Source organism: Argiope bruennichi, chromosome 10 (assembly GCF_947563725.1).
Source record: "Argiope bruennichi chromosome 10, qqArgBrue1.1, whole genome shotgun sequence".
NCBI classification, from domain to species: Eukaryota; Metazoa; Arthropoda; class Arachnida; order Araneae; family Araneidae; genus Argiope; species Argiope bruennichi.
In genome coordinates this window covers 81,001,048-81,020,549 of record NC_079160.1, presented here as the reverse complement: position 1 = coordinate 81,020,549, position 19,502 = coordinate 81,001,048, and the positions used below count along the sequence as shown (strand labels likewise).

Sequence of the window (19,502 nt, the reverse complement as noted above, 5' to 3'; positions counted from 1 at the left end):
GAAAAAATAAGCAGAAGCTTCATTCTTTGGCTTTTGACAGTTGAAGGAAAAACACACGATTGAATACTTGAGGAAGTATTAAAAATGATTTGATTTTGTTATAACAATGAAAAATATTACACTAAATTATGAATGAAATAGTTAATTTTTTTTAAACTAAAGAAAACATTTTATAAACTAGCATCATCAAAAAGATAATTGTTTCAATTTTAAAATGAGGCAAAAATAATTTTGGTTTGATCTATCTTTAGAAATTATAAATGAAAAACGCTAAAATTCCGCTTAATTTTTAATTAATAAAAAATCTAATTATAACTTAAAATTTCAAAAGTACAAAAATAAGGCATCGAATTGCACATTCGTTCTCTCCAAAGTAAAATTGTATGAAATTTAGTAGCTCTTGCTCCAAAGGAGCATCAATACAGGCACATACAGTCGAATTTGTTATTAGTAGAGATATTATGTTTCATTTGTTAAGATAACAAAAAACATCCATTGATACTAACAAGGGGAGGGTACGGGGTTGAAATCTGAGATCGGGATGAGATTTAGTATAATGATAGTATACATTTAGAATGTTCATTCATGAAAATATTAAAACGCAATGGCCAGTCAATTTCGAGAAAATGGTCCTCAAACTTTTGGTAAAGCTTATATGCTGATAACTTGACTCTCGTCCCGTTGATCCCAATGGCATGGTTGTCTAGGTAACCGTCTCGTATGCGGAAGGTGAGGGTTAGAACCTGGCTAGGATTTTTTTCTTTTTTAATAATTTTTATTCAATTAAAAATTTACAAATACACTTAATTAATATGTTTTTAATTTTTTTTATCCAAAAATAAATAATTATTATCGAAATACATAATAATAAAATTTAAATTTAAAAAAGTATGAATGCAGATGGATTTAAAAAAAATTATTTAAATTTAATTAATGATTTACAGACAGTTTTAATTAATATGCTACTTATTTTTATGCAAGGATAAATATTTATTCTTTTAATACTTAAGCTATAATTTAATGCTGAAAGGAAAAGTAATTAAAAACGTAACATTAATGACTACAGATAATTCAACTTGCTTGCATCATTTTCAAACAATTAATTTTCAAATTCTTGGATTTTAATAATAATGAATTATCAATTCTAACTCAACGAAGCTATATTTATATCAAAAATTGAAGGGAGCAGCTGATATTTGTTAAATATATAAGCAAACATCTCCAACTGCAGTAATCAAAATCAAAAGAAATAGTAGAGAACAGGTGTTAATTTATTGAATGCGTAGGCAGATGGTTCAAAGCGTATTAAGCGTATACAAAATTCTTATTTAATCGAACATGGTCAAGAAATAAATTCTTGAGAAGATAGCACAAAAATTCAATCAATTGTACACCATAAATTGTCATCATTAATTTTTAATAAGATGATAAGGTATGCATGGTATGCTGCTGAACATTCTGATGAAAGAGAGATATTTTTAAATGCAAAGGAGGTCCCCCCCCCATAGATCTCTGAAAGAAACCTTGCTCTTGTGGACAATCACCATTTATCCGTTGTGCAAGATGTCGAAATATACTTTGCTTCCAATGTTTTTACTTAGTTACCATTCTGGTACTTGTATATAATCGAAAGTAAATGTATATGAGATAATTTTTTAGAAATATTGAGTAATTATTTTTACGACCTGAGTATTTATAATTAATAATTATCACCATTTATGTTATATGTATTACTATTTTTTTAAATATTAAAATTGCAGTTTAAGTATTAAAATAATAAACTTTTATCCTTGCATAAAAATAAGTAGCATATTAATTAAAACTGTCTGTAAATCGTTAATTAAATTTAAATAATTTTATTTTTTAAAATGCATCTGTATTTATACTTTTTTAAATTTAAATTTTATTATTATGTATTTCGATAATAATTATTTATTTTTGGATAAAAAAAATTAAAAACATATAAATTAAAAGTATTTGTAAATTTTTAATTGAATAAAAGTTATTAAAAAAGAAAAAAATCCTAGCCAGGTTCTAACCCTCACCTTCCGCATACGAGACGGTTACCTAGACAACCATGCCATTGGGATCAATGGGACGGAAGTCAAGTTATCAGTATAAAAGCCTTACCAAAAGTTTGAGGACCATTTTCTCGAAATAGACGGGCCATTGAGTTTTAATATTTTCATGAATGAACATTCTAAATGTATATTATCATAATACTAAATCCCATCTCGATCTCAGATTTCCACCCCGTTCCCTCCCCTTGTGAATATTTTAGTATGTAATAATCATGGACAAAAGGATTTTGTTTTTAAATGTGCATTTTATTTCTTTTCTTGTTTTTATTATAGGAACAAATGGTTCTTTACAATAAAGACTTGGTCATTTTTGCATGTATCTTAAGTTCCTCTGATCGAAGGTGAGATTATTTTCTATTTCTTAATTTCTATTAATTAATTTTCATTTTTAAGTGTAGTAATTAAAATTTTTTTGCTTGTTTCTAAATATTCAGCACTAGTTGAATTAGACATAATCACAAAAGATGAAATCTCCATATTTTTTTACTAATGATAAACTTCATAATTAAAAAAACAAAACAAAAAAAAACTTTGAGTATGTTTAAAAGAGTATGAATAAAATTTGAATTATGCGCCGTATGCACAAAAAAGATGAATGTCTTGTGTGAACTTAATTATAATGAACAAACTTTATAATTCTTTTTATATCGATAAAAAAATGTTGCGAAAAAATATTTTAAAAAATATTACAGAAATGTGGAAAAAATGTAATTGGTTAAAACTTCGAAGTTGCCTAGCAACGGAGTGTCTATGAATCTTTCTTGTTTCAAAATCGTCTGGTTCTAATAGGTTATTTATCAAATTTTAAGAAGAAAAAAAGACACACAGAAATGAGGTCGGCATCTTTGAAATGGTGAAATGTTGGATTTTAAAGTGGCATAAACATATTCGCAAAATAATTTGTTCTGAAGTTGTTTCTGAAAATTCTAAGTAATTGGATTCTGAATTAATTTTTAGATCTTTTGAAAAACTGACAGTATTCTTCTTCATGTCTTAAATAATAAAAGTGTGATTTTTGTTTGAATTTGCTCCAGTTATTCAGGTGAAGATGTGGAATATATATATATATATATATATATATATATATATATATATATATATATATATATATATATATATATATATATATATATATATATATACATCTCTTATATATAATAATATTCATAATAGTATTAAAAAATATTTGAGGAAATATTCACTAGAAATATTTCTATTAAATTTCTAATTAGTTTTTACTATAAATAAAATACTCAAAATATTTAATATATACATAATCATAATGTATTCAATTTAATATAGTTTCAATATTTATTAAATTGAAGTATTTTTACTATTGAATTATTTTTATTTTATCCATTACAAATAACTTTTCATAGAATTTGTTAACAATTTGAAGAAATATTCACGTGAAGTGTTATTTAATTAAATTTATGGTTAATTATTATTATAAATAAAATACTCAAAATATTTAATATTTACAAAGTCATAATGTCTTTATTTTTATGAATCATTCATACAGGGTGATCAAGAAATAACCGGTGGTGTTCGGAGCCCTGTAGCGTGTTATGTACTGGATAAAATATAACAAAATTTGACCACCATACACATTAAAATATGTGGTTTTGATTTATCAAGAAAAAAAAATTGGTACCAAAATCACCGATAAGGAAATCTTGGCGCTGCAAATGTATAATATGTGGGAAAAGAATACATATGTGGGAAAAGAATACATTTATTGCCAATGGAAACAATAAACAGCAACAGATCAAATACCAATGAAAAACGTTTATTATAGCAACTTACAAATTTGGCTCAAGGTGACCATCAACTCGATCTTCCAATAATTGCATGCGGTACACGGAGTTTTCGACGGTAGCTGGCAGCGTATCGGCATTTATTCGTCTGACATGTAACGTTATTTCATCTTTTACAGTAGGAATGCCAGGAACATGTCCTTCATATACAACGCCTTTCAAGTGAACCAGGATCGCCTCACAACCAGAAATTGCCAAGATTCAGATCAGTGCCATCAGTAAATGGGTGTTATCTTATATGGATAAAATTTCAGGATCTTACGCAATATCTTCTGCATAGTCGAGAATGGGGTATCTGTTTGTCGTGATATTCACTGCTAATAACCTGCTTATTAACTATCGCCTGATCCATAACGGCTGTTGCAACTTCTTCAACTTGTTCCTGTTTGATAACTTTACGTCCTCGGCCTGGTTGTATATCAAGAATTCCTGTTGTTTCAAATCTTTCAACCATTCTTCATAAGTTAGTTATGATCATGGGTCCTCTACGTAACTGTTTTAACCACCGGTATTCTCGAAGAGCAGCACTGGCATTTTCATCCCGCTGATAAAACAGCTTGACTAATAAGGCGCGTTCACGTAGTGACAACACAATCGACGGGCGAATTCTTGAAGGACATAAATTCCCGCAACCCTGCTTTTTGTCTTCCATGCCATGTCACAAAGTACCTGTATAAGCAAATTACATAATAAAGTTTTCGATAGAAGAGTCAGGATTTCCCCTATCGGCGTTTTTTGGTACTATTTTTTTTTTTTTTTGTAAAATTGAAACCATATACTTTAATGTGTATGGTGGCCAAATTTTGTTATATTCCGTCCAGTACGTAACACGCTACAGAGCTCCGAACACATTTTGTTATTATTTGATCGCCTTGTATATGTGTATACATATAGTAGTTGCAAAAAAAATTAAGTTATTAGATTGAAGTTTTTTTTTAGTGAAATATTTTTAATTTATACCTCTCAAGTAACTTTTCATATACTTCTTTAATAAATTCCAAACTAACATTTTCATTTTAAGAATTCCATTAAAATATTTCATTATTTCATTTGCTGATAACCCATATTAAAAGGGAGGAATTTGAATTAAATTTTACATGTCATATAAATATAAAATTTTTATCTAGTTTAAGGTTTTTCCTTAATTTAATTAGAGTTTATAGTTTATGTCACTTCGAAAAAATCAATTTGATTCATTTACTATTCTGGCTTTATTAATTTAATTTTATTTTTAGGTTTCATTCTTTTTAAAGCTTTATTTATAAATTTCACTTGCCGTTTGAATATAAAATTTTGATCTAGGTTTACGGTTCCTCCTTAATTTACTTTAAGAGTTTGCAGATTATATTACTTTGAAAAAATATATATATCATTCATTTACTATTCTGGTTTTATTACTTTAACTCTTCTTTTACGTGTCATTCTTTTTTACAACATATCTCTAAAATGCCTTTACAATATAAAGATATCTATAATTAATCATGTTTGGCTACATTAATTTTCAATTTTTTCTTTAAAATTAATAAGATTAAAATTTGTTAAAGACGATTGTGATCTGAAGATAGCTGAAATACCATATATTTTTACATTCCTAAATCTCGAATTTTGTCAGATTTCTTAAAAATTGCTCACTTTTTTGTTATCGATACTGTCAATTTATGTTTATGCGCATTTTACATCGTGACCATTTAACTTTGAAATTAAATTCATCATTCACAATTAATTCTTATTCATGCTGCATGTCTCTTTAATATTGTGAATTTAACTTTGAAATCCAATTCCCCTTTTTGTAGAAGGGAAAAGAAAGAAACTAAGTGTCAAAATAAACATTATGCAACCTACGTGCAAAGATTAGATAAAATGGGCATTTGTGCGAGTTAAAAAAAAAAAGAATTTGCAACGTGACGTAACGTTTAGGCCATTGACTTCAAAGCGAACAAAAACCAATAGAAATGCAGCAATTAAGACTTTAACAAGCCACCAGCAACTTCTAAAGATAAACAAGTCAAAATTAAAACAAGTTACTTTTTAACCCTAAGAAATTAGAAAGTTTAGTAATTTTATGCAGTTTTAAAATGAAGCATTTTTGTAATTAAAAGAATTAAACTAGGGACTAAAATTACTTTGGGATTGACAGAATATCTTTGTAAGATGACGGTATATTTTTCAATTAAAAAATTTTTGGCGAACATAATAGTTTTTTCAGGATAGTATTTTTTTGTTTCAGGAAACCGAAACTATCACTTCTAGTCAATTTTACCTGGTAGATGGATAATTTACATTAAGAAAAAGAAGTGCACTTCCAGAATTCTTTTTTATATCTTGACTTTCGTTCTATTAGAAGCCTTTTCTTTTAGTAATTTTTTTTAGATCATACTTTTGAATCGTAGAACTTTATTTCACATATTTAAATATGTTTATTATATTTATGTATTTATTCGTCATATTGCTAGCTCAATATCGCGGATTCTCTGCGATTGTTACCCCATCTAAGTTCGCTGAGTTTACTTTATGTAACATTTTCTCTTCCAACGTTTATCTCACCGGGAATTCAACGCCTTCTGTCTAATGCACAAAAGCGCGGAGGATTATTTTTTTAATGATGGTTGTCTTGTCTATTGACTTCACTTGTTATATACTAACAGAGTCTTTCGTTTTCTGTCTTATTTTATATATGACTTAAGGTTAATTAGACTAAGCTGTAAAGCTTTGATGATTGAGAATTGCGATTATTGAAAGAAATAAAATTGCTTTTTTGAACACTTTTTTTTTTTAATTTGATGCATTTCTTGCTTATAACAATGAAATGTTGTAATCGATTTCTTCATTTAATTTTTGATGAGCTGAAGCTTTGGAATATTGCATTTTCGGTGACAATGTATTATTTAAATTTTTACGATCGCATTTACCATTTTATTTATTAAATTAATTTAATTTTTTAATTGAATCATGTAATGACCTAAAATAGTGAATTTCGGTAAAATTAAGTTTAATGTTCATATGATTTGGTAATGAATCGTAAATTAAAATAATTTAATAATGAAATAATTTCAGTCATGACCTGTAAATTAATTTTATAGCTGAACAATAATTAAAATAAAAAAAATTCTGATTTTAAGAACACTAATAAAAGTGTGAGCTAGAAAAACAATTTTTAATCTTTTTTTTTTGTATGTTTATTTATTTTATGGCAAGGCCTTTTATTTAAAAATATTTCCAAATCTTGTCTAAATTGTATTTGCATCACATACAGGATGAAATTAACATACATATCTTTTTGTTTAGAGATTCCTGGATAGTGACTACTTGTTGATGACCACCGTACAGAAAATTAAGGGTATCTTTAATGAAAAGTAAAAAATTAAAGGAACTTTCGAACTCTAGTCAAAAATATCGTTGCATGATGTTTTAGACTTGATTAATCTATATTTAATATTTAAAGTTTCTTTTAATTATATAATAGCTATAACGTACACGCACATTTTTTTATCACTATATTTAAAGTCGAGAAACATGTGCGAATATAAATCCAATTACTAAAGCAATGAAAAATAATGATAAATACTTTTAAAAAAATTTCAAATTCATTAAAAGTAGAGAACATTTTTATGGAAATAGAACTGATATCTCTGAAAAGACTACTTCTTGAGTTTTAAACTTGTGTAAAAATGATTTTTGAATAATAATAAGTTCTGAAGTTATTGAGGGAAAACATAAAATTTTAGTAATTATTAATAGTTATTAGATTCATTTAAAATTTTACTTAATTATTAATTAAAAAACTATACAATATTTTAAAAATCTTTCTTAACATCAGGTACCCCAGAAATTACGTACACCTAAGTACCCATCAGGTAGTTGAGAATGCCAAATCTAGTTGCTAGTTCTATTTGGTTTGTAGAGCATTTTGAATGTTTTTTTTTTCGACATGAGCATCGCTTTATTCTTGTCGCGTGATAATATGATCGATTAACGTATGGCACTCGGGCAAGCAGTTAAGCGGTTAAATGTTCGTCCCAGTATAAAAGCTGTCATCTGGCTAGTGTTTAAAAATGCAGACGGCGTGCTCAAAAATAAAAATAAAAAATAAACAAATAAATAAAATAAAGAGGGATAACTTATAGCGTTAAGTGAAAAATGACTGCAGCTGCCTGACTTTCCGAAGTTCTATTTTGGAAACTCACTAGTTCGACAAAGAGTTAAGTTTCTATCAATAGACAGCGATCCAGCGAAGTCAACGCCGCTTTAAAAATAAAGCTCATTTAATTTAACTAGTCATCCATAAAGCGTGTGCTGAAGCGAGGAAAATGGTAAACTTAGGTAATAGTCAATTTAGGAAAATTGTTGCTTGAAGCCCAAAATTTAACAATCAATAGTTGTGTTATTAAATTTAAAATTTCTTTGCAGTTTTAAATAATTACTTTTTCAATATTACAATCTCATATTTGTAAGAAATGCTGAAACTCGGAATTGAGTTTCGAGATTTGATGTAAAGCAGCTATTTTGTAGAGATATTTTAGTTTTCATCCATTCATGTATAACGAGGTATCTGGCTACAGTATATAATGCAGTGAACTAGTGCTTGTATCATAACATGAAGTTTGTCACGCCATTTTAATTTTGGAGTCATTGAACATCGTGTGAGCAGACAAACGAAACTGGCGACTCTGCGCAGCATAAGGTAATGTAGCTGTGTGATTCATGTGGTTTTGAAATCCTGTGAATTTACTTAACGATTAAACATTTGACAAAGGAAGCTTTAACTAGTACTACCATATGAGAACCTACCTGATTGACCATCGTTGCGACAGTATGGAGAATGATTAAGTTTCATCACCAGCTACAATACAGCCTCTTCCGTAGGAGGTGCGATCCCTCATAGAAGTGAAGGCAATTCGAACATTACAGCCTTAATGTGCCCGAAAACCAACTCGAAACGAGAACCAACCACCATAGCGGAAGTCTCTCATCCCGACTTTTGCGGTACCTTCATGTGGAAGATTAATGACACTATTGGGCATGAGCATACGAATATTTTTTTAACAAAAAAATTCAGTTACTAATTTATTTTATTTTCCATATCATGTTAAATCCATCAACAGTCTAGTGTAATTTTCCAATTCGAGCTTTCCGTCTTCACAAGATACCTCATGGGGGGGGGGGCACCTCCCTTAGGTCAAGGAAGCTTTGGTTAATTATACTGTCCTGTCTTTTTATAGCAAAACTAGAGTTTTTTTGGGGGATGATGAACCTCGTACCCTTGAGCTACGATCAGGTAACGAGAACAGAACCTGGGCTAATCACACATCTCCAAATTTCAGCACTACGTCAGCGCAAAGGCAACTGGACATTATGGACTTGGTGCGCACCAAATCCACTTACACGTTGGCTCTTCAGAGGAATCGAGTCTTGCATCTGGAACCCTCCAGCCACGAGCCTACTGATTCTAAATTGTTGTAACCTTGAGTATTTTGTATCTCGCAGACATATATTTCTGTGTTACACTTTTTAAAAATTAATCTTTAATATTTTGATAACTTATTAATAAAAAATGGTTATTAGATGTTTTAAATTTTGTAGCAGAATTTTATAAAAAAAAGTAACAACTCAGTAATTAACAATTCCAATTAAAAATTTAATTTAATAATAAATTTAATCGATTATTTCGCCTACAGCCTTTATTTTCGTTTAAAAATATTCACGCAAAAGCGTTTTCAGAACAATGAAAAGATGAATTATAAAGTTTAGAATAAAAACACATGCAGGGAAGTAATTTTCATTTTCATTTGGGAGAAAAATTTTATAGTACCATGTTTTTAATTAGTTTTTGTTCATTATTAATTAACCTTCATTTTCGCTATTCTTTTCAAAATTTGATTTCAGGAAAAACTCCTCTTCAGAAGAAGAATGTTTCAAAGCATTTTCTAACAGCCCTGATTCTGAGATTTTTTATATACTATCCGCTTCTTTTCAAACAACACGGATGATACAAAATGACTCAAAGGTGTACTCACAAACAATTGAGAGTACACCCTACTTTTCCTTGATCAATCCGAATTTCGATATAAATAACACATTACCGAGAAGTGCAAACATGTTTTTATTTTTACACATGCCGGCGCCCTGGCATAGGGGTAGCGCGTCTTCCCCGTGATCTGGGCGTCCCGGGTTCGAGTCCCGGTTTGGGCATGGTTGTTCTTCTGTTGTTCTATCTGTGAGATGTGTGAATGTGCCCTCCTGTAAAAAGGGGTTGTGCAAGCGAATGAATGATGCGTGAGTGGCAACGTCGTACTCTTGGCCCTAGTTGGCGCTGCTATAAAAAATAAGAAACGTTCCCCCTCAGGCTTAAATCGCTGTCTTCGTAACAGCGGGCTTGTCAGTGGCAAGTGCCATAAGAAACAAACAATTTTTACACATATCAAATGGTTTAATTTAAAGTAAAAACAAAGAACAATCAACGAAAAATTTCTAAATTAAAAAGTTTCAGAACAATTTTAAATATACATATGCAGATTTTGTCTCAAAAAATTGCGAATACACCAATGAAATTTTTGTAATATCTCGCAATTAGAAACAAAACCCATTTAAAAAAGTGTTGCAAGAAGAATGGGGCAAAATATTTTCAGATGTCACCAAAAATGGGTCTGATTGGTACCACGACGTTTAGAGGCCATTACAAAAGTCAAAAGACATGCAACTAAATATTAACACTTTCTTTGTATTCGAGATATTACAAAAAATTTCATTGGTCTATTCTCAATTTTTTAGACAAAAATCTGCATGTGTTTATTTAAAATGGTTCTGAAACTTTTCAATTTAGAAAGTTTTCGTTGATTGTTCTTTTGTTTTACTTTAAATTAAACCATTTGTTATGTGTAAATATAAAATGTTTGCACTTCTCGGTAATGTGTTATTTATATTGAAAGTCGGATTTATCAAGGAAAAGTAAGGTGTACTCGCAATTGTTTGAGCCACTGTATATTGAAATTTCATGAACGTCACTTCTATGTGTGCGGTCTCATCATCCAAACTCTACCTTTAAAAAAAAAGAAAAGAAAAAACTCAATTCAATTTCTTTCATTATTAGAAAAGATGAGCAGATAATATTCATTCACAGAAATCAAAAGAATATGCAAGTCACGCTTCCAATTAATATATCACTTTAAACAAACTTAACTAAATTTGAGAAATAAATGATAATTCCTTCAGGCATATGTCCATGTCAAACGATATCACATAAAGTTGAATAAACAAGAATATTTATTCAAGAGAAAGAACTCTAGAATGACAACTAATGAAAAAAGACGATTTGATTTTAGATTGTATTATATCGTCTGCTTTATTCAAACGATATTATTTTAACATCTGCACATGTTATTGATTCGAAGATTCTGTAATAATAAATCCCGAATTGAATTATGGTTTATTTTTCGCAAAGGTACGATGGAAAGTGGGATAATAGTAACTTTCAGACTGCCAAAATAAATAAATAACTTGTTAAACGCGTTAAATTGCTCGTTAAGTGTGATCAATTTTCTAAACGTCTTGTTAAAAAAAAAATTAATTTATCTCTGTTGGTATGAAACTAAAAGATACAAAGTTGGTAAAAAGGGAAAAGTTTTGCGCGAAAGGATTATATCAATGTAATAAGTTTTTTGTTCAAAAAAAATTTCATTATTTGGAAAATAGCTTATTAAAATTTTTTTCATTTTTCTGTGAAAGTTGTTTTAGCATCGTTTACAGAGTCAAAGCATCGTTTAGCTTTCATTCATGCTAAAGCAATTACATGCTAGTCTCGCTAAAAGCGTTCTATAGAATAAACTGTTGTACTTACCCGATAAATTTGGCACGTGGTTTCTTTTCTAATTTTAAGGGCTACAAAGAGAACTGTAACCGTCAAAACATTCGAAATCGAGATTTCGCAATATGTGCAATTCAGACATTCCTGAGTTCGAAAAACACTTTTGTTATAATGTCTATCTCTCTGTCTATCTGAGAGCATGAAAATTCAAAAATGTTTTGAGCTAGACAGATGAAGTTTGGTATGTCAATTTACGACTTATTCTAGATTTCTATTAAATTTTGAATGAAATCGGAAAACGCCTATCTGCACCGCTATTCATTTACAAGTAAATTTTAAAAATGTAAAAAGCTAGATAAATGAAATTCGGCGCAAATTTTAGCACCTAAAATGTAGATTCTTATTAAATTTTGAATAAAATCGGGTAAGGAATTGGTCATGTTCTATCTACACTTTATGAATGCGTGATGAATACATGGATGAATACGTGATAATTCAAAATTACGACGGTACAGATAAGTGAAATTTAGTGCACAGTTTTAATATCTAAAGTATAGATCTTTATCAAATTTTGGACCAAATTTTCATAGTATTAACTGTCTGTTGGTCCTATGCTTTTGCACTCAAGTAACGTAACTCAAAAATGCAATAATTAAAATAAAATAAATTTCTTATATGATCTCTTTCCAAATCCTGCTTTCAGACTCGAAAAAGGTGGTATCCAAAATATAAATTCTGTTTTTATTTATTTATTTATTAATTTAATTAATTTATTTATTTTACTTCTATGCGCTAAACTCTCATGTGCTGAATTCTAAAAATAAAAATTTGGATACTCATGAAGTCTTGCCCTCAATTTCATGAGGGAAGGGGGGAGGGGCTAACAACTTTAATAGAGTATGCGAGAAAGTTTTGGATTATTAATGTTGCTTTTTCAGGGACTTCAGAGTATGCTAAAATTTTTAAAAAAAAGCAGAGTCCATTTAAAATTTTAAAAAAAGTAACTTTCTAGTAGAAGTTTTATTTCCTACAAGATTTTTACTAATTTTGAGGGATTTTTAAAAATAATTTTAAATATATTTTGCAGCAATAACTTCCATTGTTTTAATTAATAGGGTTTTTTCTTATTGGTATTATTTGAAATGCGTTTTTTATGCAAAATATCTTTGCTGTTATAATTAAGAATAATTTGTAAAAATAAAATATAGATAGGCGAATTACATCCAAAATATTTAGATTTTTCGGCCACCGGTTACCATTTTGGACGGAAGATACTCATAAAAATTTGGTTTATCAGTATTTTATATCGCCGTCTGTTTATTAAATACCCATGACACGCTTATCTAAGTTCGAAACGTATTTGCGTACAGAATTTAAATTGTAGTTTAATTTGCGACTTAATCGGGATAGCTGAGAGTATAGAAATATTAAAATGAAAAAAAAATCTCAGTTTTTTTTTTTTTTTTTTTTTTTTTTTTAAGAAGTCTTATTTTAGTTCTGTGGAATAAGAGTTACAAAAATAGTTTTTATTAATTTCAACAATTTTATTCTATCATTTTATGTCTCCTGGAATGGACCTCAGAGTACATTCCCTCCTTGCACCATCCTAATTACGCCACTGCGCTTATGCGTGGGAGACTGGAAATAAAAATCTGAGCACTAGTGGTGCTCATGGGCTTGCTTATGATCCACAATTTAATGTGAAGGACAGAAAAAATAACATTTTTACTAGAAAATATGAGCGAAATTTTCAGGAAAACTATTGACGATGGTTTTTTGTCGTATAAAACATTAATGTAAACCTTAAACAAATGATTAATTACTAATCTAATCAGTTGTGAAGATTATTTCCAAATTAATTCTGAAATAATATTTCTTTTCTTTAACTCGCTTTAACGCTCTCCTATTAAAAGTTAGTATTATTTTCACCCAAAATGTATTATATAAAATGTATTATGTATTATATTTTATTACAAAAATAAATTACATACTTTATAAATCATACAAAAAAATTTGCATTGGAGTACTGACACATATGTCATCGTAAAGTAAAGACTATGTGCTCAAAGTATTGTTAGGAAAACTCAAGTACTTTTTGAAGATGGAAACATTTTCTATTTTTTTCCTTCCTTCTTTTTTCAGTTGACCAGGATTGGTTGTGATGTGACTCCTGATTCGCAAGAGGAGGGTTCTCCAAAATCATGACCCCTTATGTATGGTTCTGAAACGGAGAGGAGGGGCCAGTGATGTTTCCAAAAGGGGAGTGCCGAATATCTCGTTTCTACCAATGTTGTTTGTAGAATTTGTAGGTCACAGATTTTGAAAAATGATGATGGTGTGAAACACAACTGAGTTGATTAGCTGTGAAGGAACAATTGGGTCTGAATCTTGTGTAAGAAACTGTTAACTGTAGAAAAAAATATGTAAAATAGAAAAGTTGAAGTGCTTTAATTCAGTTTCATTTCTGTTATTCTGTTTTATATTAGATATAACATTTAGAAAAGAGCAAAACTTTATTTTGTTTAACTACTCGATCAAAACAGTGACTGGTCGACTAAATTTTCAAATTTATGCTTAATTTCTCATGCATCTTCCAATTTTCTAAATAATAAAATGTATCTTCTTATTTTTTTCTCATAAACTTCTAAATAATTTTCATTTATAGATCTTCTTGAATGTGCAGATCTTCATGTTCAGAAACTTAAAAACTATACTGAAGATATTTTTCTTAGAGGATTTTATTGTTAAAATTCTTAACTAAACTGCTGATTGTACTTATACTTGTAAAAAAAAATGAATAACATCATTAAATAGAAATAGGAATAACATCATTAATAAAAAATGAATAACATCATTAAATATAAAAGTTTAATTTAAAGATCTGTTTTATTTGTGTACTAAAATGTAAGCAATGAATTTCTTATTTTAGTCAAAATCATGGATGACGAAACAAAATTATAAGTGCGTTTTTCTCTAATAGAAATATTCTATACAGATTGGTATTTTAATCGCATTTATGTAATACTTTAATTTTTAATGAGTGTTTGGAAATATTTTAACTATAATCAATATGGCTTAAATAGCTTACTTAGAATATTTTTTTAAAACTCTGAAAGACTTTACAATGTTGTCTTGATATTAAAAATTTGATTAAAAATAATATTTTAGAATGTTTAATACACTAGTTAAGCTTATATTTAACTTTTTTTCATTTTATGTTTTAATATACTACATAATTCTTTATTCCAAATATTATGAACCATTATGTCAATGCTTCTTAAATAACTTTCCAAATGGTGCTCATATGGATTCAAAATTTAATTAAAATTAACTAATTATTAAATTCGGATATTGCCGCTAGGAGCGGGCCAAGTTTGCTGTTTTTCTATGGCACTGAATTTCTTGAGCGCATCTCGAAATAACCCGCATATGTATTTATACAATTCGACTTGCTAGTAATTGCGTTAAAAAAGTATAATTTGACATGCTTTCAATCATTATAATTAAATTTTTTATTTGTAATAAAAGTGTCTTATAGCTGCTAAATTATGTAATATTGTAATAAATTTATTTATTAAATGATAATGAAGTTTTTTTGGTTCGTCCTCACATAAGTTATTTTGCAAAGACCAAGGATTATGTATAAAAAAAAATGTAAATAAGTTTTGTCTTAGCAAAATTGCTTTTGGTTATTATAGTTTTTAAATAAATAATATTTTTGATAAAATTTTTAATGTGGTATAAAATTCAAAAAAATTAAATTTTTTGAAATACAAAATGTATTGCAAAGTGGAAATTAAAAAAAAAATTAATTAATGTGACATTTAGTATTAAATATTCCAACAATTGCTTTGGGTATTTCTATTAAATAATTATTATTTTTATTAAATTATTATATTTATTAATGTTCAATGTGGTATAAAATCCAAAAAATAACTTTAATGAAATGCAAAAGCATTATAAAGTAGCAATGAAAAAAATTAATAATGTGAAATTTAGTATTAAATATTTCAACAATTGCTTTGGGTATTTTTATTAAATAAGTGGTATATAAAACCCAAGGAATTTATTATAATGAAATACAAAAGTATTACAAAGTGGAAATAAAAAAAACGTAATAATAATAATGTGAAATTTAGTATTAAATATTCCAATAAACTAATATAATCCCATTTCCTCCTTTAAGAACCAGTTTGCTATACACCATTTTATCTTACCATTTATGTTCCGAACAATTTTTCCACAACGTATTTTTAAATTGAAAACTGATACCAAATCCACTCATTTTGAAATATTCAAATTTATTTCGCAGTGCAGCAAAAAAGTTTAGATACGCCTTTCATTAATCATACATGGTTAAGTTAAAAATATCTTATCACCATACATAAACTAGCATGGCCAATCTTAAAAAAATATAGATAACTACAGCGTTGATCATTTTTTTACATCTTTATTTCTAATTATTTACTTACAAATAAAAAAAAAATCGGATAATCCTGTATATATTTTAAACCAGACGAACGTGGATGAAATGGCAAAAATTTGGATTTTTCCGAAGACTTCTGAACATCTGGTGCCTTCAGTTTCCTTGTCCTTTTACAAGTGACTGATAAAATGCCAGTCATAATTTCACGTTGCATATGAAGAAAATAATCTCTGTCTGAGTGACAGTACCAAAGGGCTAATACACCGTTATTGAGAGTCCGAAAATATTATTCATATTTGATATTTTATTTTGAAGAAATAAAAGAATAAACATTTTTTCCTTTCAGAATTGTCTTTGAATTTTTAACTTCAGAATGCCCGAAGAGCAAGATTTAATCGATTTTAATCGATCGATGCATCGCTTTTAAAGATTTCGTATTTCAACTTTTGCTTGGAATCTGTAACCTCATTACTATAAATGCCTATTAATCTTCCATTCAACAGTGTTTTTATTCATTTTTACAAATATTTATACTTTGTTCCCTTTTTTGTGACAGCGCATTCAGACCTACGCCATTGTTTAAAAAGCTATTAATCTTCTGGTCTGCGCAGATGGGCTGACTCTCATGTTGATAAACAACTGTTTTAATCGATTGTAATATTCATAGCATTTTATTTTCAAGAAGTAAAAATAAATAAATAAAATATATTTTTTTTTTCAATTGATTTTAAGTTTTAGAAAGCTCGAAATTCTGAATAACATTCAATCGAATCTAACGCCATTCCTACGGCCGATGCAAGGAAAAATCACTTTTAAATATTTCCTGCTTCCACACTGGCTCAGCAACTGAGTTCTTTCAACAGCATTACCATAAATGCATACTAATTTCCCACTCATATCGTGCATTTATTCACTCCACAAAAATGTATACATTGTTTTCTTTTCCGTTACAGCACATTCAGACCTGCGCCATTGTTTAAAAAAACTATTAATCTTCTTCTTTGCGCAGATGGGCTGTTCACTGAGAAGCGATGCCAATTTAAAACTCTTTTAATCGATTCTCTACTCATCTGTCCATGATATCTTATTGCCATTTTTAATCATTATTCTTTCTTTTCCCTTTATAATTCTTTATCATGTTTTTCCTTTGGAATGGAAAACACCTATATTAATATTTATAATCCTTCGTTTGGCAATTATCTCTAGGATAAGAATGCGTAGAAAATGACATGGATGTAAATATTTTTTTAAAAAAAAATCGTCTGCGTTTAAAACTGTAGCTCAAAGACGAAGACATTTTTTTATGTATATTTATTGTATTAATTTTTTTTTTTCATTGCAGAGGAACCCAGGAGTGTTGGCGTAAATTTCGCCATGGAAAAACAATTCTGCGCCGAGACCAATGTAATAGGTCGCGTTCTAAGTCAGACACTGTCTCAAAAATCGGGCCGGCGGAGGTAACTTCTAGCAATCAATCATAGTGACAGCTCAAGGTCAGCGCCATCTAGCGGGAAGTTGCTAATGATCTCAGCCTCTTTTTGCACCAGAATCGTCGATTTTGCTATTGTCCGTTCTTTGTGAGTTGGAAGAATTGTACTGTGCTTTCTTGGATTTTAGGGAGTCAACTAAGGTTAAAGGGAAGAAGTAATTGAAATGTAATTACTCGGTCGCAGTTAATGCGAGTGAATGACGGAGGAAAAACATGGAAATCAAAACGGTTGGAGGAGATTTCGTTCTTTTATCGAAGACACGAGAATGAAAATTCTAATTTTCTGGGAAGTCATTTGATGACTGTTAACTACTTTCTGAACGAATTTTTTTTAGGGTTGTTATTTTTTGCCAACATTTGAAGGTTAATTTTTTTAAAAAAAGTTTTAAAACATCTTTTAAAAATAAAAAAATAATAATAATTTGATTTTTTTAAAACTTGTAGTAAATGGACTTCTAAAACTAATTTAAATTTGAATCATGATTTCGGAGGAAGAAAAACTGGGAAAAGGTGATTATTTCAACATAAATGGAGTTCAATAGCACATTTAATGTTTAGGGGTAAATGCACCAAATATTGGCATGTTTTTTTTCATGTATAGAAATGGTTGTTTTTGCGTTTGTTTATGCTGTATGTTTATAAAACTGCACTAAGAGTTATTATGGATTAATGACGGTATGATTTAATCGCTGTTTTGAAGTAATGTTTTAGAAGATCGATTTATTTAAACTAATGCGCAGCCGACAAATATTAATAACTTGAGCTTTATTTATTATTTTTTTAATAATAAAACTTAGGTATAGATTTGCAAAAAAGTATTGGCTGCACCAAAATTTGAAACATAACCGACGAAATTGTTAATTAATCGATTAAATTAAGCTTATATATTTATTTAAATACTTTGAAAAGAAACTTTTTTTTTTTTTTCATTTTCCTTCATAAGTAATATTTGCTATATAATTATATTTCTTTTCAACTTATTGTGGATTAACTTATTGTTAAAATATTTTACTATTTTGAAAATGATATCAATCACGTACATTGGGATGAAACTGAATTGCAATAATTATTAAATTCTAAAACTTAAAAAAATAATCATTCCATCAAATTGAAGAATTATAAAAACTAAAATAGTTATGCTACCGCTTATACTACTCATTAGAGGAAATTTTCAATTTTCTTCAGCTAATATTTTTTTTACATCAGGTAATTGCCAATTTAAACGGTGTTATCAAAAAAAAAAAAAAAAAAAAAAAAAAAAAAGAGAGAGAGAGAGAGAGAGAGAATTAACATCAAAGTATGAATTTTGTGATAACATTTTATTTTACTAAACCATATAGAAAAGAAATAGTTTTTTTTTTTCGAAATAAATAATTGCATTATAAGAAGTTTGTTGTGACACGAATTGCAATCAGCTAGGTTTTAAAAGGCGATATACACGCTTAGGTTACTCATGGCTAAATGAAGCTAAGTAAGGGCCCTTAGGCAACTCGAGTTTTAGGTCATTCCTGTTCAACTCACAATACCGAAACCAGATAATTTTTATTGATTTTAATTTTTTGAAAAAAATGTAATTAACAGATATATAACGATATATAATTCTAATAAAATATTTAATTGCGGATTATTCAAAGAGAGTTCGCATTAATATCTCGTGTATATATAAAAAAAATAAAATTTTAAAGAAATTTAAATGAAACGATATAAATTTTTGAATTTTTATAATTCGATCTAAATAACCTTAAACTTTATTTGAAAAAATGAAAAAATTCTTTAATATAATGTCTTAAATTGTAAACGCTATTTTAATTTGCATAAGTCCGAGTACATGATCCTTATAAATCAGCTTTCAACCAACAAAATAATTTTTACTCTGAAAATATTTCAT

The 19,502-nt window shown here is 28.4% G+C and overlaps 1 protein-coding gene across 3 annotated transcripts in view; it reads left to right on the top strand.

Moving 5' to 3' along the window:
- Window positions 1–14,240, top strand: part of LOC129988853 (uncharacterized) — a 106,945-nt gene extending 92,705 nt beyond the window's left edge. For 2 of the 3 annotated variants that reach the window (XR_008785692.1, XR_008785691.1), the window contains 2 exons: window positions 2,355–2,422; window positions 13,842–14,240. Coding sequence is in view for 1 of the 3 variants with exons in the window: in XM_056097132.1 (XP_055953107.1) it covers window positions 2,355–2,422; window positions 9,118–9,358 (309 nt within the window). In the remaining 2 variants the exon portion in view is untranslated. Of the gene's footprint in view, window positions 1–2,354; window positions 2,423–9,117; window positions 9,377–13,841 lie in introns of those variants that run through there. The other variant, XM_056097132.1, reaches the window with a different exon arrangement.
- Window positions 14,241–19,502: the final 5,262 nt, after the last annotated feature.